Source organism: Barbus barbus (genome assembly GCF_936440315.1).
Source record: "Barbus barbus genome assembly, chromosome: 7".
Taxonomy (NCBI): domain Eukaryota; kingdom Metazoa; phylum Chordata; class Actinopteri; order Cypriniformes; family Cyprinidae; genus Barbus; species Barbus barbus.
Window position 1 is genome coordinate 21877311 of NC_136735.1, and position 25527 is coordinate 21902837.

The following is a 25527-nucleotide window of genomic DNA, read 5'->3' on the forward strand; positions in this document are numbered from 1 at the left end:
ACCGATTCTTTGCCATTCGAGGTCCAGCAAAGCAGTTGCGATCAGACTGTGGCACTAACTTTGTTGGAGCATGCAAGGAGTTGAAGATGGAGTCAATCACATATGACAGAAAGGTACAAGAGTATCTGAGTGACAAGGGATGCTTTTGGGTGTTTAACCCCCCCCCACTCATCTCACATGGGTGGAAGTTGGGAGCGTATGATCGGATCCTTGAATCTATGCTACAAGGATTTGGACCATCAAGGTTATCCCATGAGGTTTTGACCACCTTCATGTGTGAAGTCACAGCTATAGTCAATGCTCGTCCACTTGTACCTGTATCAACAGATCCAGACGCTCCTTTAATTCTGACTCCAGCGACTTTACTGACTCAGAAGTCTTCAGCAGTTCTTCCTCCCCCAGGAGAGTTCAGTGAAAAGGACCTCCTTGTTCGTCAATGGAGGCAAGTCCAAAGCTTGGCCAATACATTTTGGAATCGCTGGCGAAAGGAATATCTCACAACCTTACAAAACCGCAGAAAATGGCAGAATGAGAGTTCTAATCTCCAAGCTGGAGATGTTGTGCTGCTGAAAAGCATTCAAGCCAAAAGGAATGACTGGCCCATGGGAATCATATTGGAAACAATTCCTGGGAGAGACGGGAGAGTAAGGAAAGTCGAGGTCAAGGTGGTCAAAGATGAATCAGCCAAGGTGTTCCTGCGACCTACATTGGATGTCGTTTTACTGATGTCCCCTGGGACTGAATAGACAAACTTAACTATGCTTAATGATGGCATCTTCCAGATGCCAGACAGGGAGTGTGCTGTTTCTGGTGTAGTTTCCCTTTTGGGCCACTATTCCCTTATTTTTGACTTTTGACCTTAAAATCAGCCATCTTGCTGTACTCAGTTAATGCTGATATTCACACGGTTACTGAAGCTATCGTCCATCTCTTCTTCATCTTTGCAATCGTATACAGAAGCTTTGTCTGTAAGTGTTAGAATGTTTACAAGTTCTTTATGTCCATCTTATGTTTGGTGTTGGTGACGTTGCTCATGATAAATTTTATGTTTAGAGAGGTTATTTTCAGTACAGTGTTTCATACATCATCATTTTTTATTGTGAAGAGCATGTGCGGTTATCCTTTAATCGAACCGTTGAATTTCTTTATTACACATTCTCTTTAAGTTTTCTTTTCCTCTTTATTTCAGTCTATCTGCCTAGTTAAAGAAGGGGAACACTTTTATGAGTGCAGAATAGGAGTCTTGGGGTGGATTAGTAAATAGAAAAATGCGGGTAAACCCTGTAATTGTGGAGTTATGGATGCACTTCAATAGAAGGAGTGATGGGGAGGGGGAAAGGGAAGTGGGGGAAATTTTAAATAATCTGTTTTAAAATGTATATCAGTAATAGGGACGTCATTTTATTTAGCTCTTTAAGACAACACTAACAGTAGATTGCAAGCAACATGATGCACTTAGACTAGTGAGTTGGAACGTGAATGGATTAGGTAGTCCAGTTAAAAGAGGGAAAGTTTAAGAGCATCCACCTAAATGGCATGTAAGCTTACTCATAGAAATAAATACTTAATTTTAAAATATCACACGAAAATAGATTTTATTACAGTTATCTCTAAATGTAAATTTTAATGTGTGTTTGCAATATTTGGCAGGACATATGCTGAAAACACAAATTCTTTTCTAAATAATCTTTGACAAATTATGTAAAAAATGTTAAAAACCATATTATTATACTAAACTAGATGATTACATTTTATTCCACATTAATTTTCCCGTAAATAATTTTGGGGTGTTGAAATTAATCGTTGCATCGATGCATTGCGACGCGGACGTGGACGATTCCGCATCGATGCAGTAATAGACCATAATCAATTATAGCCTATGATGTCATTCGCATACACGAGTATGCACTCTCAATTTTAAAATCTGAGCTTGGCTATTTCCCATCTATGGCACGTCTTTGCGCTAGAGACAAACAGGCTTCATTGCACAGAATATGCGCTGTGAGACACGTGCACATTGCTAGTGCTTCCAGTCGCCGTTATTTTAGTCTTTTTCTTTAGATATGCTTTCATTTCTGCAGTTTGGAATGCAGTATGTAATAGATGCACGAAACTCAGGTACTCACAGACTTTCGCGTGCACTTTGTGTTTAGATTGTCCTGAAGCTCGTGGCTGCGGTTAAATGCACTTGCATCTACATTTATGATACGAAATTGATGTAAACAGTCATTTATTTTTTTCAGAACAGGACAAAACATCTGATATGTAGAAATAGATCTGTGCATTATTGTGAAAGCTGCCAGTGGCTATGATCTCATCAGTAAAATTAAAATGCAATAATGCTGAGGAAAAAAGAAAAAAACATAACTGATTATCTGTAAACTTTCGATATTTAAAGCACTCCCAGATACTGAAAGTGCTTTTTGTTTATCACTTGTAATTGTCTTTTCTCCCCTTTATTACTTTATATTTGCTTGTATGTTTTGAAGCTATATTTACTTTTAATTCTTAACAATAATTAATATATTAATTAATTAATTAATAAACATAATTATTTTAAAACGTAGCCTGCTTATATAATATAATTTAATAAAAATACACAAAATAAATTTGATATAATCGTGATGCATTGTGATGCATCGTGATATCAAATTGAATCGAATCGTTGTCATGATAATCGTAATCAAATTGAATCGCAAAACCAGTGCCGATTCACACCCCTAATTATATTTTTATGAAAAATACTGATTACGCCAATTGACACAAACCAGTTACCCACTTGACCATGTTGCTTCTACAGCCAAAGGCCTTAGTTTGTTGAAGAAATTGACACTCAAAATCAAGCATGACTGTCAACAAGTTCAGCTGAAGTGCTTTTTTTTTCAGTGCTAAAAAAATCTGGCAACACGAAATTATCATAGTGATGAACAGTGAACTTTCGCATTGTAATTTCATATCTATTGGGGAAAAGGGGCTCTGTTATATCATATTAATTATAAAATGTCAGAAATTGAATGAATTGTATTTTTACAGATGTAATATTTTGTTAACATTTTTATCACTGAATTTGTTGAAATGTACTCACCCACTTCATTCTGTGACATTATTAAATAATGTATATATTACATTATATGACACTATATATTGCTTAAAGGGAGAGTTCACCCAAAAATTAAAATTACCCCATGACCCCCCTCCCCCACACCTTTAAGCCATTCTAGGTAGGGCTGTGCAATATGGCGAAAAAAAACCTATTGCGATTTTCTTTGATCAATTTTGCGATTTCGATTTTACTCATGACACACACAGACATGCTTTACACTCATAAATGCATTCAGTGTGAATTTCAAACATATTTCCAAAAGAAAACCAATTAGAGCTTTATCAAGCAGAGACGCACAGAGCCTGTGGCAAGCCATTCAGACCATCACTGACTACAAGCCCCCGCCACAGGCCTGTGATGAGGACACATCCCTCCCCGATGCACTCAACCACTTTTATTCACGGTTTGAAATGCAGAATGACACACCTGCACAAAAACTACCCACACCTCCCAACGACCGGGCGCTCTGTCTGTCTCCAGGCGACGTAAGGAAGACCCTATCTAGGATTAACCCACGCAAGGCTGCGGGTCCTGACAACATACCTGGCCGTGTTCTGAGAGACTGTGCTGCACAGCTGACAGATGTCCTAACAGATATCTTCAACACCTCGCTGAGCCAGGCAGTCGTCCCCACATGTCTCAAATCCACAACAATCATACCGGTACCAAAGAAATCACCTGTGTCCTGTCTAAATGACTACCGTCCCATAGCACTGACTCCAATCATGATGAAGTGCTTTGAGAGGCTAGTCATGCACAACATCAAAACCAGCCTCCCCAACACACTCGACCCGCTCCAGTTTGCATAACGTCCAAACCGCTCTACGGACGATGCAATTTCCTCCACAATCAACCTGGCTCTTACCCACCTAGAAAATAAAGACTCCTATGTTAGAATGCTGTTCATTGACTTCAGCTCGGCATTCAACACAATAATCCCACAACAGCTCATAAATAAACTAAACCTGCTGAGCCTTAACAATTCCCTGTGTAACTGGATCCTGGACTTTCTACCCGGAAGACCTCAGTCAGTCCGTGTCGGCAACAACACCTCGAGCTCTACCACACTGAGCACAGGCGCCCCACAAGGCTGTGTGCTCAGCCCGTTGCTCTTCACACTGCTGACCCACGACTGCACTGCCAAGTTCAGCTCCAACCACATCATCAAGTTTGCTGATGACACAACAGTGGTAGGTCTCATCAGCAACAACAATGAAACGCACTACAGAGAGGAAGTGGCACAGCTGGCTTAAAGCTGTAGTCTACGATGTTGAAAATCAGTCGAGAAAGCCAGAATTTTTAAAAAACTCATCCCGCCCCTCCACACGCACACCCCTCCCCTCTGTGCTACCTGATCCCTCCCACCGGGAAACGACCTGAACAACGTCACTCAGTCAAGCAGGAGTAAACATGGAAAATAGCTCAGAGGCACACGTTTGAGGTCACGCACACGCAAGATTAGCAACACATGCAATGTTCTATCGGCTCGAACAGAAAACCGCTAACGTTAGGCCTACTGAAATAGTCAAGCACTTCAAGAAATATAATTACTTTGACCCGTGATAGGCGATGCTGAACGGCTAACATTCCAATGCCGACCGGTAGCATGATCATGTTGTCAGACTGATAAAAAGCTATTTATGTAATACACCACACCATAAAAGTATAAATAAATGCTTACCTGCTCAACAAAAAGTCAGCCATGTCAGCGTCGGTTTTAAGTCCAAGGTTTCTCTGAAGCTTCCTCCAACGGGCAATGGTGGACCCTATATTGATTCGGCTTTGAGTCCGGCGTTCTTCACATTTTTTTTTAATCTCTGCTCTTTCCTCAATTGACTTTCTCTTTCTTCCAACCTTGACTGTTGGGGCGAGCAGGGGCCGCTTGCTGCTGTCTGTTTGTTGGTTTTTCTCTATTGCTGAGTTGATGCTGCCTACTTTCGCGCGAAATTTCATGTCGCAGGAGGGGGCGGGGTGGGGTGTGGTGGGTGGAGACGCGAGTGGAGCAGGGGATTGGATGAGAGCAGTTAACCAATGTAAGCTGTCCGGCCGGACAGCTTACATTGGTCAATTTCTCTGCGGGTGTACACCCAATAGAGTGAATGGATTTTTTTCATTCTTTTTTCTCTTCATATTATTAGGATTGTACTGTAGAACCATAACCAGCATCTAAATGAGGTTATTAATAATGAACAATCTTTGAAATCGTAGACCATAGCTTTAATGGTGTGGCACTAACAATCTGTCCCTCAATGTGGAGAAGACAAAGGAGGTTGTGATGGACTTCAGAAGAAACTCCGTTGACCACCCCCCACTGACCATAGACAGCTCGACTGTGGAGAGAGTCAGCAGCACTAAATTCCTGGGGGTGCACATCACAGAGGATCTCACCTGGACCACCAACACCGTGTCACTCTCCAAAAAGGCACAACAGCGCCTACAATTTCTCCGCTGGCTGAAAAGAGCAAGTCTCCCTCCACCCATCCTCACCACATTCTACAGGGGCACCATTGAGAGTGTGCTGACCAGCTGCATCACTGTCTGGTACAGGAACTGCAGTGCTGCTGACCGCAAGACCCTCCAGCGGACAGTGAACACAGCTGCAAAGATCATCGTTGCCCCTCTCCCCTCCATCCTGGACATTTTCTTTACACGATGCTCCAGCAAAACCAACAGCATCGTGAAGTACTCCATCCATCCCTCCCACAGTCTCTTCCAGCTCCTACCATCAGGAAGACGGTACCGGAGCATCAGAGCCCGCTCCGCCAGACTGCTCAACAGCTTTTTCCCCTAGGCTGTGAGAGCCCTGAACTCAAATCACCCCGCCCCCCTCTGAAACCCCATGCAAACCCCTACCTCCTGAAACCTGGACCACCCCCCACCCCAAAACACCCCCCCCCCCCCCCAACCTTACCACACCAAAGAAAAAACTGTATGGAACTTTTTTTTGTGCAATTCGAAGTGTGCTACTCACAGAGTGGGCCTGTACAAACCACCTGTAGTAACACACTCTCCTCTATGTGCACTAGACACTTTACACACACTGCTGCGTGTACACAATCCCACAAAAGACTCTATGTATGTTTACATGCTCATGCACTACAAATCATCCTGCACTGTTCCCCAACCAGCTGCTTGACTCAAAATGTCTCTCTTTGCACATGTACAGTATTTGTGAAGCATTCGTATAGTTTGTATTTTTTATCTTCTATTTTTTAGTTTGTTTAGGGTAAATATTTATGTGAAGCATTCGTATAGTTTGTATTTTTTATCCTTTATTCTTTTAGTTTGTATAGGGTAAATACTTACTATATATATATATATTAGTATACTTATAGTTAAATCTGTCAGTAGGTTAGTTGTGTATAGTTTTATAGTGTTTTTTACTTCATTGTTGTATGTCTGTATTTATGTAGCACCGTGGTCCTGCGAGGCATGACATTTCATTCCACTGTATGTCCCCACATGTAGCGGAATGACAATAAAACTCGACTTGACTTGAAAAAGCTGTAACATGTCTCTAGAACAGACATAACGGAAAATAATCACTAAGTAAAGGTGTAACAAAATGTCTCTAGAACAAACATATGGCAAATATTACGGCTGTTTATCACAAACACAACATTTATCCATTATTTTGATTTCACATGCAAACGTTGTTACTGAAAATGCTTTTCAGCATTGTAATTATTTTATCACAGTACAGTAATAGTCTGTCATAGACTTATTCACGTTTAAACTCAATAAATATAACTTTGTTTGCCTACCTCCACGAGTGCCATCTATTATTGCCTTGTTTATCTAAAAGTGCACTTTTGCTTGTTTTAAATCTAGCCAAAAAGTCATATGTTGACTGTGAAACAGTAGATTTTAATTATATGCACTTATGGTGTAATTACTACATTTATTTAATTACTACTACGGAAACAATCTTTGCACTGCTGCAGATGCACCGCTCCTAGAGCGCACTGCCGGACTGCAACAGTGTACAGTGTGAATACTTTAAACCGTTAACATGGGCGCGGAAAAAATACACACCGCATACGCACCACAGACTGAGTATGGCATTACGTCTGTATGTATGCCTGGTCTATGTTTTGTTCTCGCACTCCATTTGGGGCGCGCTACATTCTGATTGGTTCGGACGGCATACTGCGGGAGGTCGGGGACGCTATAAAAGCGTGCTATAAAGCGATTTAGAAATTGCGCAAGCTCAAATTGTGAATTCATGACCATTTTGATTAATTGCACAGCCCTAATCCTAGGTGTATATGAATTTCTTCTTTCAAATGAATTCAATTGGAGTGACATTAAAAGTGAATGGATGATATTCAATAGTCCAACAACCTGCATCCATCCATCATAAAATAAATGTTCCAGACAACTCCAGGGGGTTAATAAAGGCCTCCTGAAGCGAATCAAGGTCTCAATGCGCTTTTGTAAGAAAAATATCCATACTTAAAAACTTTATAAACCGTAATAGCTTCTGCTATCTGTCATACTTGTGTTCACGAGAGAGTGGCATTCCAGCGGATGATGTACACGTAGTGTAAGCACTGATGAGAATATGCTAGTCTCGCGAGAACCAAGTTTTGTTTACAGCAAGGAAAACAAATATCCTCTTGGCTTATATCGAAATCCTTCAACACTTTTTTTTTTTTTTTACGATAAAATTTTATAGTAAAAGCGTTTTTGGAAGTGAAAAAGACTATAATTTACAGGGAAAAAAACGTAAATTGACATTCCCAAAATTCCCTGCATTGCATTTCAAATTTGATGTTTTTTTCTTTGAAATAACTATGTTTCTTATTAGTTTTTTCTTATCAGTTATGCTTATTAGGGTTGTTTGTTACATCTAATGTTGTTAAATTAATGTTTATCGCATATTCCAGTTTGAGTGTCATCATGATGGTCTTTAGTGTTTGTGTGAATGGCATTGTGCACCTTCTATATATATTAGTATTGGCCTTCTCAGCTTGTGGTGAGCTTTGGTTCATCATGTGACTTTCTCATCACCACCTGATTTTGATGGTTATCAAAACCGATTTCAGAACTTCAATAGCTTGCTATAGTAACATTACACCAGTTAAAGATTTTTTTTTTTTTTTATTGTATTAATTGTAAATTAAATTGTAAGTTAAGTTAAATCCGTAAACCCTAAAACGTTGCTACCACGTTTTTTTACCATAAATTACATTTTTTTTTACCATAAATTATGTTTTTTTTTACAGTGTAGAAATGACAGTTTATAAAGGTTTAAATATGGATATTTTGCTTACAAAAGTACATTGATTCACTTCAGGAGGCCTTTATTAACCCCCGGAGCAGTCTGGAGAACTTTTTTATGATGGATGGATGCAGTTTAATGGACTTCTATTGATTACCACCCATTCACTTCCATTATAATGATTAGAAGAGCCAGGACTTTTTTTTTTTAATTTAATGCTGATTGAAGAAGAAAGTCATATGCACCTTGGATGGCTTGAAGGTGAGTAAATCAGGTGGTAATTTTCATTCTTGGGTAAACTATCCTTTTAAAATGTTAAGAGAATGTGCATTAAAGCTAGCCTAAACATTTCAAAAACACTAATGTTGTGCAACATTATTTTATCCTAGACTTACAGAGCTTTAATAATAAAGTTGTAGATAAAGAACCACTTCCACTTCCAAAAATGTTACATTTAACACTTGAAAATAGTTTTATATTACATCTTTAATCCGCAACATAGGGTGCTTTCTCACCTGCCTCATTTAGTTCGGTTGAATCGCACTAGAGTTCGTTTTCTCTTGGTGCGGTTCATTTGGGCAGGTGAGAAAGCAGCAATCGCACTCGGGTGCGCACCAAAAGCGGACCAAACAAGCGTACCGAGACCTTCTTGAAGAGGTGGTCTCGGTACGCTTTCAAACGAACCCTGGAGCGGTTTGTTTGTGGTGAGAACACGATCCGAACTTAAACAGACCCAATCGCAAAAAGAACTGCGCATTTTTTGACTACACCAGCTGCCGTAGTCAGCTGAGCAGTGCATTATAGGATGAGGAAGTGTTTGTTGACAGTTTGCAGTTTAGCATGGCAGGACAAACTTGGGATTGTGAGGAGGTGTGGAGCCATTTTACTCCTGTCTTTGTTTATTTCGGGGAGCACCGTTGGAATTTTCCCGCACGCTCTTTCTGACTAATCAAAAAGCAGTTTAGGGAATGCGTTCAAAGACATATCTAGCCAACAAGTGAAGCGGATGTTGTCACGTGACTGCATTTTGGTTCGTTTCAGCTGGTTCGGACCAGAGCAAACAGTGTGGTGTGAAAAGGAACCAAAACGGCAAAAAATGGCTACAATGTATAATTTTTTGCCTTTGGTCCGGACCAAATGAACCAAACTACAGATGTGAAAGCACCCATAAACTAGTGACATTTGGCCCCAAACAGAAAGGCTTGTAATAGGAGTCAAATAGTGTAACCGGTTACACCACTTGACATTTCAATTTAAAAACAATTTTGACATGCATTATCATGGACACCGATGTAAGTACATGGCCTTGGTGGAAATATTTCAAATGTAATTTTTAAAGTTAATACTCATTTTCATAATAATGATGAATTGTCAGTGTATTTCATACCATTTGACATGTATACCTAAGAATACCTGACCTTACCCTAAAAATGTCAAATTATCTTGCATTTTAAAGAGAGTTACTAACCTTTGCTTGCAGCAGTTAGTATCACCAGAGGTCCTTCTCTGTGATATAATTTCCTGTCACATGATCTTCTTGCAAAATATAAAAAAAATGGCTCCTTGAATGGTGGTTACACCACCTTGACACTCAAGGAATTTGACTCGACTCCCATAATTCCCCAAATTAATTATAATATTCAGAACAATGGTGGTCCATTTACTTTTATTTACTATTAAATAGTACTAATCAAGTTCAAGTTCAAGTTGAGCTTTATTGTCATTCCGCTACATGTGGGGACATACAGTGTAACGAAATGAATGAATTAAATGAATTAAAATCAGAAATTTTAGACTAAAAAAATGTATGCAAATCATTTGCATATTTTTACATTTTAACCCTTTTAAATTTAATTAAACCATATGGACACAAAAAAATTAGCGTCACGTCATTGACCCAGATACATTACATTGGAAGGTTTATGTTCAACTCCAGTAATACCAGTGGTGGGCCGTCAGGGGAAGCAGGGCCTTCTCTGCTGGCCCTATAAAAAAGTAAAATTGTGAGAAATGTTTTTATTGATTTATTTAGGTATCATTTTCATTTGTGTAATGTCCACAATATTGCCTATGATTAGTTTAGTTGAGGTTGAACTGGAATAAAACATAATAAGTCCTACATAAAAAAAGTACCCTTTTGTTGAAATACGTCACATCTGATTTGTTACATAGTAGTGTTGTCACGATACTGGAATTTCTAACTTCGATATGATACGTTGAAAAATATCGATATTCGATACCATTTTCGATACCATGGTGAAAAAAACTGCCACAATATTAAAGGGGTAATTTTTTAAATTTAAAGATAAATGTAACAAGTCGAGAACATGCGGTATATTTTACATGAACAAAAAAATGTCTCGAGGTACTGCATTTGTTGATTTATTTATTAATCTTTTATTAATCTTAGTTAAATGTTAATTTAAACTAACGTTGACTAATACATGTACTAATTAATATCCAAAGTTCTATTTGTTGATATTCTCATTTGCTTCATAACCAAAATATTTCCAGATATAGGGCCCTATGAAATCCGTTTTGTTTTTTCTACATTCAATTTTTTATTTTTCTGGATTCCGTTTTTTTCCGTTTGAATTTTTCTGGACTCTTTTTTTTTAATGGTCAAATTAAATGCTATTAATCTAAAAGCATGTCTAATTCATTAAAATCATGAAAATTATACAATTTAACATTTTATTAAAAGTGTAACAAAAATGACACGTTTAGGGCCGTATGAAATGTTTTATTTGTTTCTCACCTTATGTTTTATTGTTACCAAATTCTGTGTTTTTTTGCATGTCTATTTGAATGCATACACACAATTTTTATTTATTCTTACAGTAGCCTTATGAAATGTGTTTTCCCCCTCAGAAATTCTGTGTTGTGTATTTAAATTTTACTGGATATCAGAAGAAGGCATAAAACAATTTTAATAAATTTATATTTGAATTAATGAAAATTAAACATTTACATTTTTGGCAAATGAAGGGGATTTACTATTAAAATATTTTGTGATTATTTCTTTAAAAAAAATTAACAGTAGTAGTAGTAAGTAGTAATATTATGTACATTCTACTAAATAATAGTAATACAGGTCCTTCTCAAAAAATTAGCATATTGTGATAAAGTTCATTATTTTCAGTAATGTACTGATAAACATTAGACTTTCATATGTTTTAGATTCATTACACACAACTGAAGTAGTTCAAGCCTTTTATTGTTTTAATATTGATGATTTTGGCATACAGCTCATGAAAACCCAAAATTCCTATCTCAAAAAATTAGCATATCATGAAAATGTTCTCTAAACGAGCTATTAACCTAATCATCTGAATCAACTAATTAACTCTAAACACCTGCAAAAGATTCCTGAGGCTTTTAAAAACTCCCAGCCTGGTTCATTACTCAAAACCGCAATCATGGGTAAGACTGCCGACCTGACTGCTGTCCAGAAGGCCATCATTGACACCCTCAAGAAAGAGGGTAAGACACAGAAAGAAATTTCTGAACGAATAGGCTGTTCCCAGAGTGCTGTATCAAGGCACCTCAGTGGGAAGTCTGTGGGAAGGAAAAAGTGTGGCAGAAAACGCAGCACAACGAGAAGAGGTGACCGGACCCTGAGGAAGATTGTGGAGAAGGACCGATTCCAGACCTTGGGGGACCTGCGGAAGCAGTGGACTGAGTCTGGAGTAGAAACATCCAGAGCCACCGTGTACAGGCGTGTGCAGGAAATGGGCTACAGGTGCCGCATTCCCCAGGTCAAGCCACTTTTGAACCAGAAACAGCGGCAGAAGCGCCTGACCTGGGCTACAGAGAAGCAGCACTGGACTGTTGCTCAGTGGTCCAAAGTACTTTTTTCGGATGAAAGCAAATTTTGCATGTCATTCGGAAATCAAGGTGCCAGAGTCTGGAGGAAGACTGGGGAGAGGGAAATGCCAAAATGCCTGAAGTCCAGTGTCAAGTACCCACAGTCAGTGATGGTCTGGGGTGCCATGTCAGCTGCTGGTGTTGGTCCACTGTGTTTTATCAAGGGCAGGGTCAGTGCAGCTAGCTATCAGGAGATTTTGGAGCACTTCATGCTTCCATCTGCTGAAAAGCTTTATGGAGATGAAGATTTCATTTTTCAGCACGACCTGGCACCTGCTCACAGTGCCAAAACCACTGGTAAATGGTTTACTGACCATGGTATTACTGTGCTCAATTGGCCTGCCAACTCTCCTGACCTGAACCCCATAGAGAATCTGTGGGATATTGTGAAGAGAAAGTTGAGAGACGCAAGACCCAACACTCTGGATGAGCTTAAGGCCGCTATCGAAGCATCCTGGGCCTCCATAACACCTCAGCAGTGCCACAGGCTGATTGCCTCCATGCCACGCCGCATTGAAGCAGTCATTTCTGCAAAAGGATTCCCGACCAAGTATTGAGTGCATAACTGAACATAATTATTTGAAGGTTGACTTTTTTTGTATTAAAAACACTTTTCTTTTATTGGTCGGATGAAATATGCTAATTTTTTGAGATAGGAATTTTGGGTTTTCATGAGCTGTATGCCAAAATCATCAATATTAAAACAATAAAAGGCTTGAACTACTTCAGTTGTGTGTAATGAATCTAAAATATATGAAAGTCTAATGTTTATCAGTACATTACAGAAAATAATGAACTTTATCACAATATGCTAATTTTTTGAGAAGGACCTGTATAGCCTATTTCTGGCACACGGTCTTTAATAGGCTTTGTTAAACCGAACTTTTATTTTGACGGGTTGCTGTGAATACTTTTAAAGTTTTGTGTGTGTATGATATGACGCTAGTTTTACTCAAATTAAATGGTAAAATGCTCGTAAAGTGCCTTTCAGATCAGTTCTGGAGATATTGTTGATGTATTTATGTCCTCATTGAGACGGCAGATGCTGAAATCACCGCGAGCGCCACATTAGTAAACAAAACCGCACGTGCAGCACATTCACACAGAGACGCGCAGAACATGCAGGATTCATATTTAAATCCACTTTTTCAGCTTAATATTTACAGATACTAGTCCATATCGCGATTTGATTTAAGTGTAGTGACCTACTTTTGATTAATTCATCCAAACTTTGACAAATTCCTTGACATTCCGCGTTAAACTGTAAATTCTGTTTTTATGACTGGATTCCGTGCGCGTTCTCTGCATCGCGGAGATCATAGATCCCTACAGATAGCGCTCCTGCTGTGTTCTTTAACAACCAGAGCAGTCATCTTTCTATTCACTTCACTTTTGCTATTTAACCAGAGCGAAGTAGACGAGTGCGGTCACGTGTGGTGCTTGTCCACGCGCCTTTGGAGAGAAGTGAAAGTGACAGCTCGGCTAGTATCGGTGTATCGATACTTCTGGAAATTAATATTGGTACCGTTCAGATATTTCAGTATCGATATTTATCGAAATATCGATATTTTTGACAACACTATTACATAGCATTAGTGACAGAATCATCAGCCAATCAAATTTTGACATTCAATGACAGCCTGCCCTCTGGGTCTAGCTACGTGCCCAGTGCTACCCCCAGCGTTAGACCGCCCCTTTAGTCGGGGATTTCCAGGGAGCGAAAGTGAAATTCATTTAAAAGAAAATGACAGCTGCAGTCATCGGCGCCTACACCAGATCTTGTTGCCGATCTACTAAAAAACACTTTTTCAAGGCGCTCTTTTGCAGAGAAAAGAGAAAATTTGAGAAAGGAAGACCTACACCCAAACCGAATTCGCTAACAAAGGCCAGCAAAGTTTTTATGCGCCATTTCAACGATTGCAACTATGAGTGCTATCAGTGGCTAACAGCTAGCACCGAGCACAAGTTATTTTGTTGGCCGTGTTTACTTTTTAATACGTGTAAAGAGACATGGAATGACAGACCCATGGACTTTATTAACAAGTGACAGGTGAGTGCTTTATTATTTGATGAGTATTGTATCATGCACATTGTTATGGAGGTGTAGGTGGTGTGTTGATAATACTGTGGTGTGGTGTGTGGATGTATGGTGTTTGTACAGTTTTGCTGCTTTGGGCGCCTCATCATTTTAGAGTGACGTGAATGTAGTGACCCGTGTATTGGCGGATCACTTTTACTGACCATGTAGGGAAATGAACTCTGCATTTAACCCACCCCAATCTAGCCTACTGTTGAAATTGTTGATCAGCCGTCATTGTTGTTGAGAGCCTGTGTGCGGCATAATATGTGCATTATGCATACGGCTGCGTTAGCTGTAACAGAGATGTGTAAGATGTGTACATGTAATTTACAGTTGCTTACTGAAGGCCCTGACTGAAACCCCACGGTACGCCACTGGTAATCAGTAATGGCGGAAGCGGAGCACAGCTTCTCACTCAGGACTGTGTCTATGCCTATAGGGCAGCGTCACTAATGGGCGGGACTTTTTCCCCTCGGTGACATGAACAGAGGGAGAATCTGAAACTACTTGTTCTGAGAGACTGTTTTTTATTTTTTTTATTATAAATAAATGTGTGGGTTGATTTTTACCATTATAGGCTGGTTGTTTTCACACACTGCAAGCCACACAACTGTGTTCAAACACCTTATAAAAGTGATTTTTGCATAATAGGTCCCCTTTAAAAAAATAATTATTGATGATTATTATTACTATATTTTACAGAATACTGCACCATGACCTGTTACAATTTTTTTTCAACTGCTTACACACAAAATCTTTATTTGTCACACAATTTCTCAAAACCTGACACTCAAAAACCAAACCACACACCTAATCTGCAAAACTACATTAATTCTCAGCCTTCTAAAAATCTAACAGGAATTAATATTATGGCAGAGGTGTTTGCAAATGTTTGCTTTTGAGACGTGTTTGTGATATTTTGAATGCAGGGCTTCATTTAGCAAGCGATGTGAGGCATTTTGCATTTTGTGTGTGCATTTTTGGATTTGTGTGTAAAGTTGTGAAAAAATAAAGAGGCAAAGTTTTGAAAATGTGTGTAAGCAGTTGACTAAAATTGGTTAGAAAGGTCTAAGGATTTTTATAAATGATAATTAAAAATCATTAATAGTAATTTCTTAATTTTTGTCAGAAAAAAACTCCTCTACACTGGAGAAAAACTTATTTTCTGTATTTTTACCCAAAATAAGGTGTAGTGAGTAGCTGTTTCATTCATACTGGTAGCTGTAGGATGTGAAAAAAAAAAAAAAAAAAGAATTCTGAAGTGTACAGGGATATACTTTCTGCCCTGGGGGGCTGTGTATAAAAATAGACAACAAGGTTTAATCTGACCGCAGAGGAACTGATATAAAGAGATGTAATCCCCGAAACAGGCTCCCAGTTGTGCAATACGGAAATATCTGCTAAGTGTGACACTTATCTTTGTCAACCTGGCAACCATGTGTACTTGCGCTCTCTCCACTGTGGATAAACGCACTTGCTTTCTGAAAACACTGGTTAGCTTGCAGTTTAGCCATCTCCACTAAGATATTCTATTCTCAGAAAAGTGTGTAATGTGCAGTGCTGTACAAGCGCCAGCCAGCGAACGCAGATTTGAATTTATCAGTTGATGATATGATGCACTGAACGATCTAATCACGCCAGTGTGATTTGTATTAAATATAGAAAATATTAATTGGCTATTTTTTTGTCTTTTGGGAGCTGAATTCAAAATCCACTTGGCTCAAAAATCTGAGGGGACACGTGCCCACTCACTCTGAATAGGCATGACGCCTCTGCCATTACCTATATTGTATTGTGGTGCAGTTATGAAGGCCCTTCTTAAATGCAGAAGTCCACTGTCTGCTCTGCCAATTAGCAATGGCCCTATATTATGCAGTGTTTAATATACAGCTGTTTTTCTAAATTCTTCTGAGGTGAAATTCAGTGCAGTCCTATATCATGATACGTATTGTGGCCTCTGTATCGTGATACATATCGTATCGTGACTTTGCTGGTGACACACAGCCCTAGTAGGCGTAGCTACTTCTATCTGTTTATGTATATGACGAATCACGCAGGTACTGGGCTACTCCACAGTGGTACGTACCCGAACCAGTCTAAAATAGTCTGAATATAAACACTTATTATAGGTCTACCGTTGTGATTCAGGACAAGCCAAAAACACGGTTTAGAAAATAGATTCATGGTATACTCGCTTATATAAATTGTAAATTTTGAACACAAAAAAGTTACGGACTGCAGCTTTAAAGTCTTCTCTTCATTTTCATCTTAATTGTTTTATTTTTAATTCTGTTCTAGTGGCATACTAGGGGTGTCCCAGAGACTAAGGACTTACATAGTTGAATCAGAATTGTCGAATCTTGCTGATAGTTGATTGATAGTCGAATCATATATTTGGGGGTGGGGGGGCAAAATACATTACCAAGTATGAAGGTAAAACGGTAGCAAAACTCGAGAGCTTGTTGTAAAATAATTTTTTGTAAAGTTAAAATCAAATTTACTTTCATCTCGGAAAAGAGATGTTGTGCCTCTTTGACAGTCGAGAATGGTCCAATCACATGAGGCAAAAATATATAAAAACAATATTGATTCGCTAAAATAAAAAATGGGAGTGTCTGGGGCACAGTGCTGAGGACAATCAATTTCAGCTCAGCCTCAAGTCAAGTTTACAGACCTAATAGACACCAATTAGTCTGGCACCCCGCACACAAAAAACAAATGAATTACAGTTTTGTTTTGTTTTTATTTTTAATAGGTGCTAACATGACTACCAGTCGAATAGTATGACTAAACAATGCAATTTGGTGATTATTTTGCAATATATAATTAACTTATTTTTAACATGTAGTAGGCTTCTTGCCTGGCTAACTTGATGGGGGCACCGCCCCTATTGACCAGCCGCCACTGGACACCGTTTTTCTCCCATACATAGGTGTAAACAATGTTAGTCCAACCTGTTCAGTAATGCCTGTATATCTTGTGCACAATGGAAGGTGTAGTCTGATCCGTTAAGGTTGAAAAAGAGGTTTACCTACATTTCACTGCTGGTTATACCCTGTATAATTGTGTATGTGACAAATATAAATCTTGAAAACCCTTTGAATGAGCTGACCGGAGACATCATTGTATGCCTGTTTCACCTCCATGACCTTGACTGATAGGTCCTGTGTAATAAGAATGTCACTGCCATCTTATGTGAGATGACCCTACTTCTGCCAGTATTTTAGTCTTGTCTGAGTAGTTGTGGAGCTTAATCAACACAGGCTTGCACGGCTGGGTTTGAGTGGGCCAGGTGTTTTATGCAGCCAGTCAATTTTAACACCACCATGTTTAGTTTCAATTTCCAGCAGCTTAGGCAGCCAAGTTTGAAAAAATTTGACAGGTCGGTGAATGGCAGAGTAGAACCCTGACTGTTTTCTTAAACCTGCTGAATTTCTGACCAGGACCGCCCGCTCCCGCAACCTGTGTGTTCCACTCCCGCCCGCGCCCACAATGTTTGTGTCCACTCCCGCGGACTTTCTCTAAGAGCTTGTAAAAAATGTCAGTTACACAAATATTCAAATATTCGTTCCAATTTAACATCCAGAATAGCAGGCTTTAAACATGATTGCATTTAAATAAGATGAAGTAATGCTAAACCAAAGCACCACACCTGACAAAAACATTGGATATTTTTTAGCGTTATAAAACATTAACAGTTAAAACAAAAGCACAAATAGCAGCACCTCAGTTTTTAAAAGTAGCCTACTGCTTGATACACAAGCACCAAGTGATTTACTAAACAAACAGTTTAAAGGTAATTTCACACCCAGTCTGACATTTTTGCATGTTAAAAAATTAATACAACCTCACGTTAGGCTATGTCAATCACGTTTACACACTGCCTCCGAAAGCGTTTTTTGCATCTGTAGCATGCATTTTGATAGGAAAGGTTGAGGAATATGAAAAATTGGACTCAGTGTGCAATGATCTTAACTGTTAACAAACAGTTTAAGTAGGCTAAATAAGTCAAAGCAAAATATGAAATAACTTTAACTTAAGTAAATAAACACATAGAACTTATAAAATAGGTATGCCGCAGAGGTGCCAGATTTATGTCCTTGTGCATATTTATCACAACTTACGAAGTTTAACTCTTTCCTATTTTATTCAGTGACAATTGAGAATTGTTTCCAGATGTCTGCCTTGCCTTGCCTTGCCTTGCGTCAAGTAAACAGCCGCTTTAATTTTCTTCTTAACTTAATGACTGTGTTGACTCCAATTCTATTACACACCAAATCCCACTGTTCCCTGCGGGTCTCCTGCAAAATTTTCTGACCGCCCACAGCAAAGGTAAAACCGCCCACGAGATTTGCGTTGGGTCCCGCGGGAGCCCAAACCCAATGCAGCCCTCTATGACAGTGCTCTAATCGAGTAGCAATTGCAATACAGTTCAGAACCACCAATAAACTCTAGTAAAATGCAGTCCTTTCAGACAAAAGCATAGAACTTTTTTCAGATTATGCATAATAAATGACTCTTGGAGAGAGTTTTACCATGCTGACTGTTTTGACCGAACAAGACTCACTGTTTGAATACTGAATGTAGAATGATGTGACCGCTATAGCGTAGGTAAGCGTTTCAGAAAAATTAACAGCTTATTCCATCTGTTCCTTAAAGTAAGCTATCAGATGTCTTCAGAAAACCTAGAATATAGAGCACAAACATGCTAATGAGGCCTTTACAGCAGTTTCTTGGCCTTTATTGGAGTTTTTCAGTAACAGCTGTAATGCACAGTATCAGATTTGGATCTTTATGACCAGTACCTGATCTAGCAAAAAATGTCCATGTTTGTTTGTTTGTTTGTTTGTTTGTTTGTTCTGAAGGATCTGAGGATCCTCAAATGCAACCTGTGTGTGTTTTGCTTCAAGAGAGCAACCATACATTTGTGTTTTATATTCATTCATTTATTCTTCATTCATTTATAATCATTATTCAATCATTTTTATTACTCCATTTAATCATATTAATCACATAGAATAATCATTATAGCCTTTTATATACCCATTTCATTGATTCATTTATTGATTAGTCATTTGTTATATTATATTATTGTTTTTTTTTATAACATGTTTTTGTTTAGTCTTATGACTGTGTGTTTCAAGGGCTGATTGTCTTCAGGAATAAGAGATACGACAAAATGTTTATGGGAACTCAAAGTTTATGGGATGCTGTTTTGAAGCAGTTGGGGTATAACAGTACATGTTGAATTCGTGCTGGTCAGACGAAGTCTGAGCATTGAAACATATGTAATTAAGACTATTCAATAAACTGCTCTTTTTTTATAATCACTTCGTCTCCTGCTTCTGCTCTTTACTGGCTTTTTCCTCAGTCAATTTCTTGGCTGATAGAAGACTGTTGATAAAGTTTTGGGTATTTTGGGTACCAAACAAGACCTCCTGTTAACAGGTTTGGGTATTAGACTACTTTGCTGGCGAGTTGTTCTGGTACCAGTCAAAATAGATATTTTCTGACAGGATTTGACGTCCGGGGCTAGATCTTAATTTTCTGGCATGGAGTTAGTTAGTCAGTCATTCCGTCCGTCCGTGTTCTTCCATCCATCATCAAACAAACAACAGTAGGTTATAGTGTAGAGCATTATACTAGCAACACCAAGGTCATGTGTTCCATTACCAGGAATAACAGAAACTGATAAAATGTTTATCTTGAATACAATTTAAGTGGCTTTGAATAATACTCTATGCAATACTTTACTTTTTTAAGGATTCTTTGATTGATAAAGTTAAAAGAACAACATTTATTTAAAATGGAAATCTTTTGTAACAATACCCTAATCAAAAGTAATATATTTAAAAAAACACTTATTTTATACGAAGTAAAGACTTATTCAAATCATCAATACTTAAAAAAAAATTATTAAACTTCATTTGGAGTACTACATTTCATAATATTAAGCCTAAAATTTGTTTTAATGTCACTATTGATGAAGATTGAATGATCTTTGAATAATATCCGTCTTTAAATGTAATATGTTTAAAGTGTACCTAAAGTATACTTGCAAAAATTCCACTTTAACCCAATCAAATATACTTCAGTATATGTTTAGTTGGACTTCAGCACTACTTTCACACAATTAAAATGCATTAAGTATAACAGTTGTTCCAATTTGACAGACTTTAAGTATATTAAAAGTACAATTGCAGGGTATTTTTATTAAGCATATAAATATATTTGTAGTATATTTAGCATGAAATAAAGCATTTCAAATACTTTTTGGTATATTTGTTTTTCACTAGGGTATACACTACTTTAAAAAAAATTGGGGTCAGTACATTTCTTTTTTTGAAAAAAAATATTACTTTTAGCAAGGATGTGTCTGATTGATAAAGTGTTAGTAAAGACTTGTATTATTAGATAAGATTGCTATTTTGAATAAATGCTATTCTTTAAACTTCAAGCACAGTACTGTATATCATGGCCATTGTAGCATAAGTGTGAAATAAATACTGTTATAATAAGTAAAATATTTATTTCTAAAGCTATGTTTTGTAGTGTGTGTGTGTGTGTGCGTGTATGGTTGTTACAATTTGGCAAAGCTGCACTTGATAGATTAGTACAGCCACAGCTGTAATAAAAAGTTTATGATAAAATAGGTTGCCCATTAACCATCTAAACACTGTTGCTTTTTGTTGTCTGTAGGATAAAGAAGTGTAAGAATTACTATGAGGTACTGGGTATCAGAAAAGATGCTAACGATGAGGAACTGAAAAAGGCCTACAGAAAACTGGCTTTGAAATTCCACCCTGACAAAAACCATGCACCAGGAGCAACTGAGGCTTTTAAAAGTAAATCTGTCTCTAATCACCATATCCAATACATTTTAAAAAGTTAATGTACATAAAATATAAAACAATAAATGCTGTGTTTGTTCTTCTACAGAGATTGGAAATGCTTATGCAGTGCTCAGTAACCCAGACAAGAAGAGGCAGTATGATGCAAGTGGAGGAGAGGAGGATGCTCATGGAGGATTTGATTTCCACAGAGGCTTTGAGTCTGATATTACACCTGAAGATCTCTTTAACATGTTCTTTGGAGGAGGCTTCCCCTCATGTAAGCCATTTTGTATAGATCAAATATACTCATATAAAGCACTTTTTTCCACATAGATGGAGAAATCTGCACAAAATTCACTTTATAAATTCTGGTTGGTAGGAGGGATTGTATAGTGTTTTAAGAGGGCTGGGTGTTATATATTGCTGCACACAATAAACATGTAGAAACTGGACAACTGATAAAATTTTTTGATTATTACCTCTACCATGGTTACACATGTGATGTTGCAGCGATACGTTGTCATAAAGGCTTATTTACATTTGTTTTAAGCCTTGCCAGTTTAACAATATTAAACTGGAAGAGGTAGACTGAACTGGGCCATCATACCATCAGAGCAGAGCAGGCTCTCAGAAAGGAGGGGTTTAGAGACACTGGATCCTTAAACCATTACAGACAATGTGAGAAAATTGGTGATGCTGCAATGTGCATTGCCGCTCAAAAGTTTGGGATCAGTAAGATTTGTAATGTTTTTAAGAGAGTCTCTTCTGCTCATCAAGGCTGTATTTATTCTATTTTAAAATATTTTAAAATTAAATTTATTTCTGTGATGCAGTGCTGCATTTTCAGCATCATTACTCCAGTCTTCATTGTCACATGATCCTTCAGAAATCATTCTAATATGCTGATTTATTATGAGTGTTGAAACTTGTGCTGCTTCATATTGTTTTTTGGAACATGTGATACTTTTTTTTCTTTGAATCTTTGATGAATATAAAGTTAAAAAGAGCAGAATTTGTTAAAAAAATATATTTTCTAACAATAAAAGTCTCTGACTTTTTATTCATTTAAAGGGGTCCTATTATGCTCTTTTACAAAGTCTTGATTTTGTTTTGGGGGTGTACTAGAACATGCTCTCATGCTTTGTGGTTCAAAAATCACATTGTTTTTCACATAATTTACATTATTACAATACCTTTCTCTCCAGCCTGGCACAAACGGCTCGATTAGTTCCGGGTTTGATGAACGCCCACCTTCCGAAAAATGAAATGTGTTGTGATTGTTTAGCTGTCCCAGTGCGTTGTGATTGGCCAACAGCTTAGACGGTGTTTCAGTATTGCCCCGCCCCTTGCCAAAGCAGCAAGTTTGTCAGTATTGCTATATCAATTCAGACCCCGAGAATATTGAACAAGAGGATCGTGCACAACCTTTGCACGCACGGATATTACATATTAAAGTGGTAATGTTATTGTTGTTGTTGTTGTTGTTGTTTTTTTGGGCTAAATCACGTTTTAGATAGGATGTCAACAACAGCTTAAAAATAACTGCATTTACGGTAATATATACTATGTTTATTGTCCTTTAATTCTAACATCATAACATGAATTGCAGTGAAGCTGTTATACAGTTTAATTTATTTAAACCATAGTCCCACAGACTTGCACTATTTGTTGCGGCATATATATGCAAATTCATGCTGTACACAAAGCACTGCTCCGCTCACAAACGCTGCTTTATCAGACATTACATGCAAGATGAAATGAAAATGACATCCAAAATTTTCTGAAGACACTCCAGAAATACAGTGATATAAAAACACCAGCACCGGGTTTCAATTTTGAGACGTGCAGTGCTCAACCAAGCGTTCTCCCCACCCGCCAACCATTTGAATTTCCATAGGCAGGATGTATTTGAATTATATTCTAATGGGCCACTTTGTGATATGACAAACACCGGAAAACAACGCTGTAGTCCAAATGAGCCGTTCGTTGTAGTTCTTTAAAAGGGATTTTTTTTTTTTAAACGAAATATCTCCATTTGGAGTGGACTTTGAGATTTGTAACATTCTAGATCGTTTTATGCCCAAACATACACACTACACACTGTGCTTTTTAACTTTTTATTACTGAAAGAATGCTAAAAAAAAAATCACAGGTCCCAAAAAAAATATGAAACAGCACAACGGTTTCCAACATTGATTATAAATCAGCGTATTAGAAAGATTTCTGAAGAATCATGTGACACTGAAGACTGGAGTAATGATGCTGAAAATTCAGCTTTGATCACAGAAATACATTTTATTTTAAAGTATATTAAGATTGAAAACTGTTATTTTAAAGGGGTCTTGTTATGCTTTTTCACTTTTTAAATTTTAGTGAGTGTGTATTGTGTACGTTTGGGCATAAAAAGATCTACAAAGTTACAAATCTCAAAGTCCACTCCCAAGGGAGATATTTTGTTTTAAAAAAAATCCCTTTTCAAGAACTACAACGAACAGCTCGTTTGGACTACAAAGTTATTTTCCTGTATTTGTGATATCACAAAAATAAATTGAAACCCAGTGCGGCTGTTTTTATATCACTGTATTTATGATGGAAACCGACTGTTTTCAGAAAATTTTGGGTGTCATTTTCATTTCATCTTGCATGTAATGTCTGATAAAGCAGCGTTTGTGAGCAGAGCTCTGCTTTGTGTACAGCGTTACCTCAATCTCTACCACTCCAACAGCGCCTCCCACTGGCAGAGAATTAATTTGCATATGCCGTCACAAATAGTGCAAGTCTGTGGGACAATGGTATAAATAAATTCAACTGTATAACAGTTTCACTGCAATTCATGTTATAATGTTAGAATTAAAGAACAATACATAATACATATTATCGTTGCACTTATCTGTACATAGTAAATGCAGTTATTTTTAAGCTGTTGTTGACATCCTGTTTAAAATGCGATTTTGCCAAAAAAACAATAACATTACCACTTTAATATGTCTTTCAATATCCGTGCCTGCAAAGGTTCTGCGCGATCCTCTTGTTCAATATTCTCGAGGTCTGAATTGATATAGCAATATTGATGAACTTGCTGTTTTGGCAAGGGGTGGGGCAGTACTGAAACACTGTCTAAGCTGTTCACCAATCACAACGCACTGGGACAGCTAACCAATTACAACAAATTTTGTTTTTCGGAAAGCGGGCCTTCATCAAACCCGGAGCTAATCAAGTCGTTTGTGCAAGGCTGGGGAGAAAGCTATTGTAATAATGTAAATTATGTGAAAAATAATGTGATTTTCAAACCCCTTTAAATTGCAATAATATTTAACAAAACAACATTTTTTTTTTCTGTATTTTTCATCACATAGATACAACTTCTTTAAAAAACATTAAAAATCTTACTGATCCCAAACTTTTGAGCAGCAGTGTACAGTAAACAATTAAAAAATCAAGAGTTTTTTGACATGCATCATTACATGGCTGCTCGCTTTAACGTTAACCTAGAGAAATGTGCGCTATTCAAGTGTTTGTGCGGAGTGTGGAAGCTAAATATTAGTGCGCTCACTGCATGACAGTTAACTTGGAGGTGTCGGTGAAATCATATGCATTTAACTTAAAACACTCATAATTTAAAATAACTTAAAGGTGCCATAGAATGCATTGATACAGTATTTTAAATTGTTCTCTGATATCTACACAGAAGGTATGTGGCTTAGGTAAGGGCAAAAAATCTCCAGAAACGATTTTACATGTCCATTTACAACCCTAGGATTTCTCCCTAGAATGAAACGGTCTGTTATTGGCTTATTTGGCAGGGTCATGAATAATAATGAGCTCTGCTCTGATTGGCTGTTTCACAGTGCTGCTCAATGTTGAGCTCTGCTCTGATTGGCTGTTTCACAGTACGGCTCATCAGCAAGAAGGAAGCATAGGGAGGAAAATATATATTTAAATACTTTCTCTCGCAGTTATATCGTCGGGTAATTATACTGTATATAAAACGCGGGCATCAGGGAGCCGTTATTAATATGCGAGGCATTGAAACTGCTTTTGAACGATCCATCGATCGCGTTATAGTTTCACTTTCAAGAGATGCGATCACACAAACTATGTTTACATTATGGAGCAACAGTACTTACCACACATTTCACAAGATCAGATGCTTGTCAGTGGTGCTCAGGATCTGTAAGTCATTCGCCATCATCCTCATCTCTCCTTACTGAGCGTGAAATCGTATGTACTGTAACAGGCTACCGCTAGCAAGGAGCTAACCATGTCCCTTTAGTGGCTCGCGTTATTTGCTTTCTGTGCCTTTCTGAATACAGACACCAACCCATCCCTGCACTTCACACCCCCTGCACGGCCTGGAACGTAAAATTTATTTTGTTATTTTCGCTGTTGTCCGCGCTTATTTACAATTTCTGCAGAGCTT

General features: G+C 37.9%; 1 protein-coding gene across 1 annotated transcript in view; it reads left to right on the forward strand.

The window, feature by feature from the left end:
- The window catches only part of LOC306872862 (dnaJ homolog subfamily B member 14-like), a 78616-nt gene that overhangs the window by 22335 nt on the left and 30754 nt on the right, over positions 1–25527 (forward strand). The window contains exons 3-4 of the mRNA XM_079421745.1: positions 20974–21119; positions 21214–21384. Of these exons, the coding sequence (XP_079277871.1) occupies positions 20974–21119; positions 21214–21384 (317 nt within the window). The remainder of the gene's footprint in view (positions 1–20973; positions 21120–21213; positions 21385–25527) is intronic.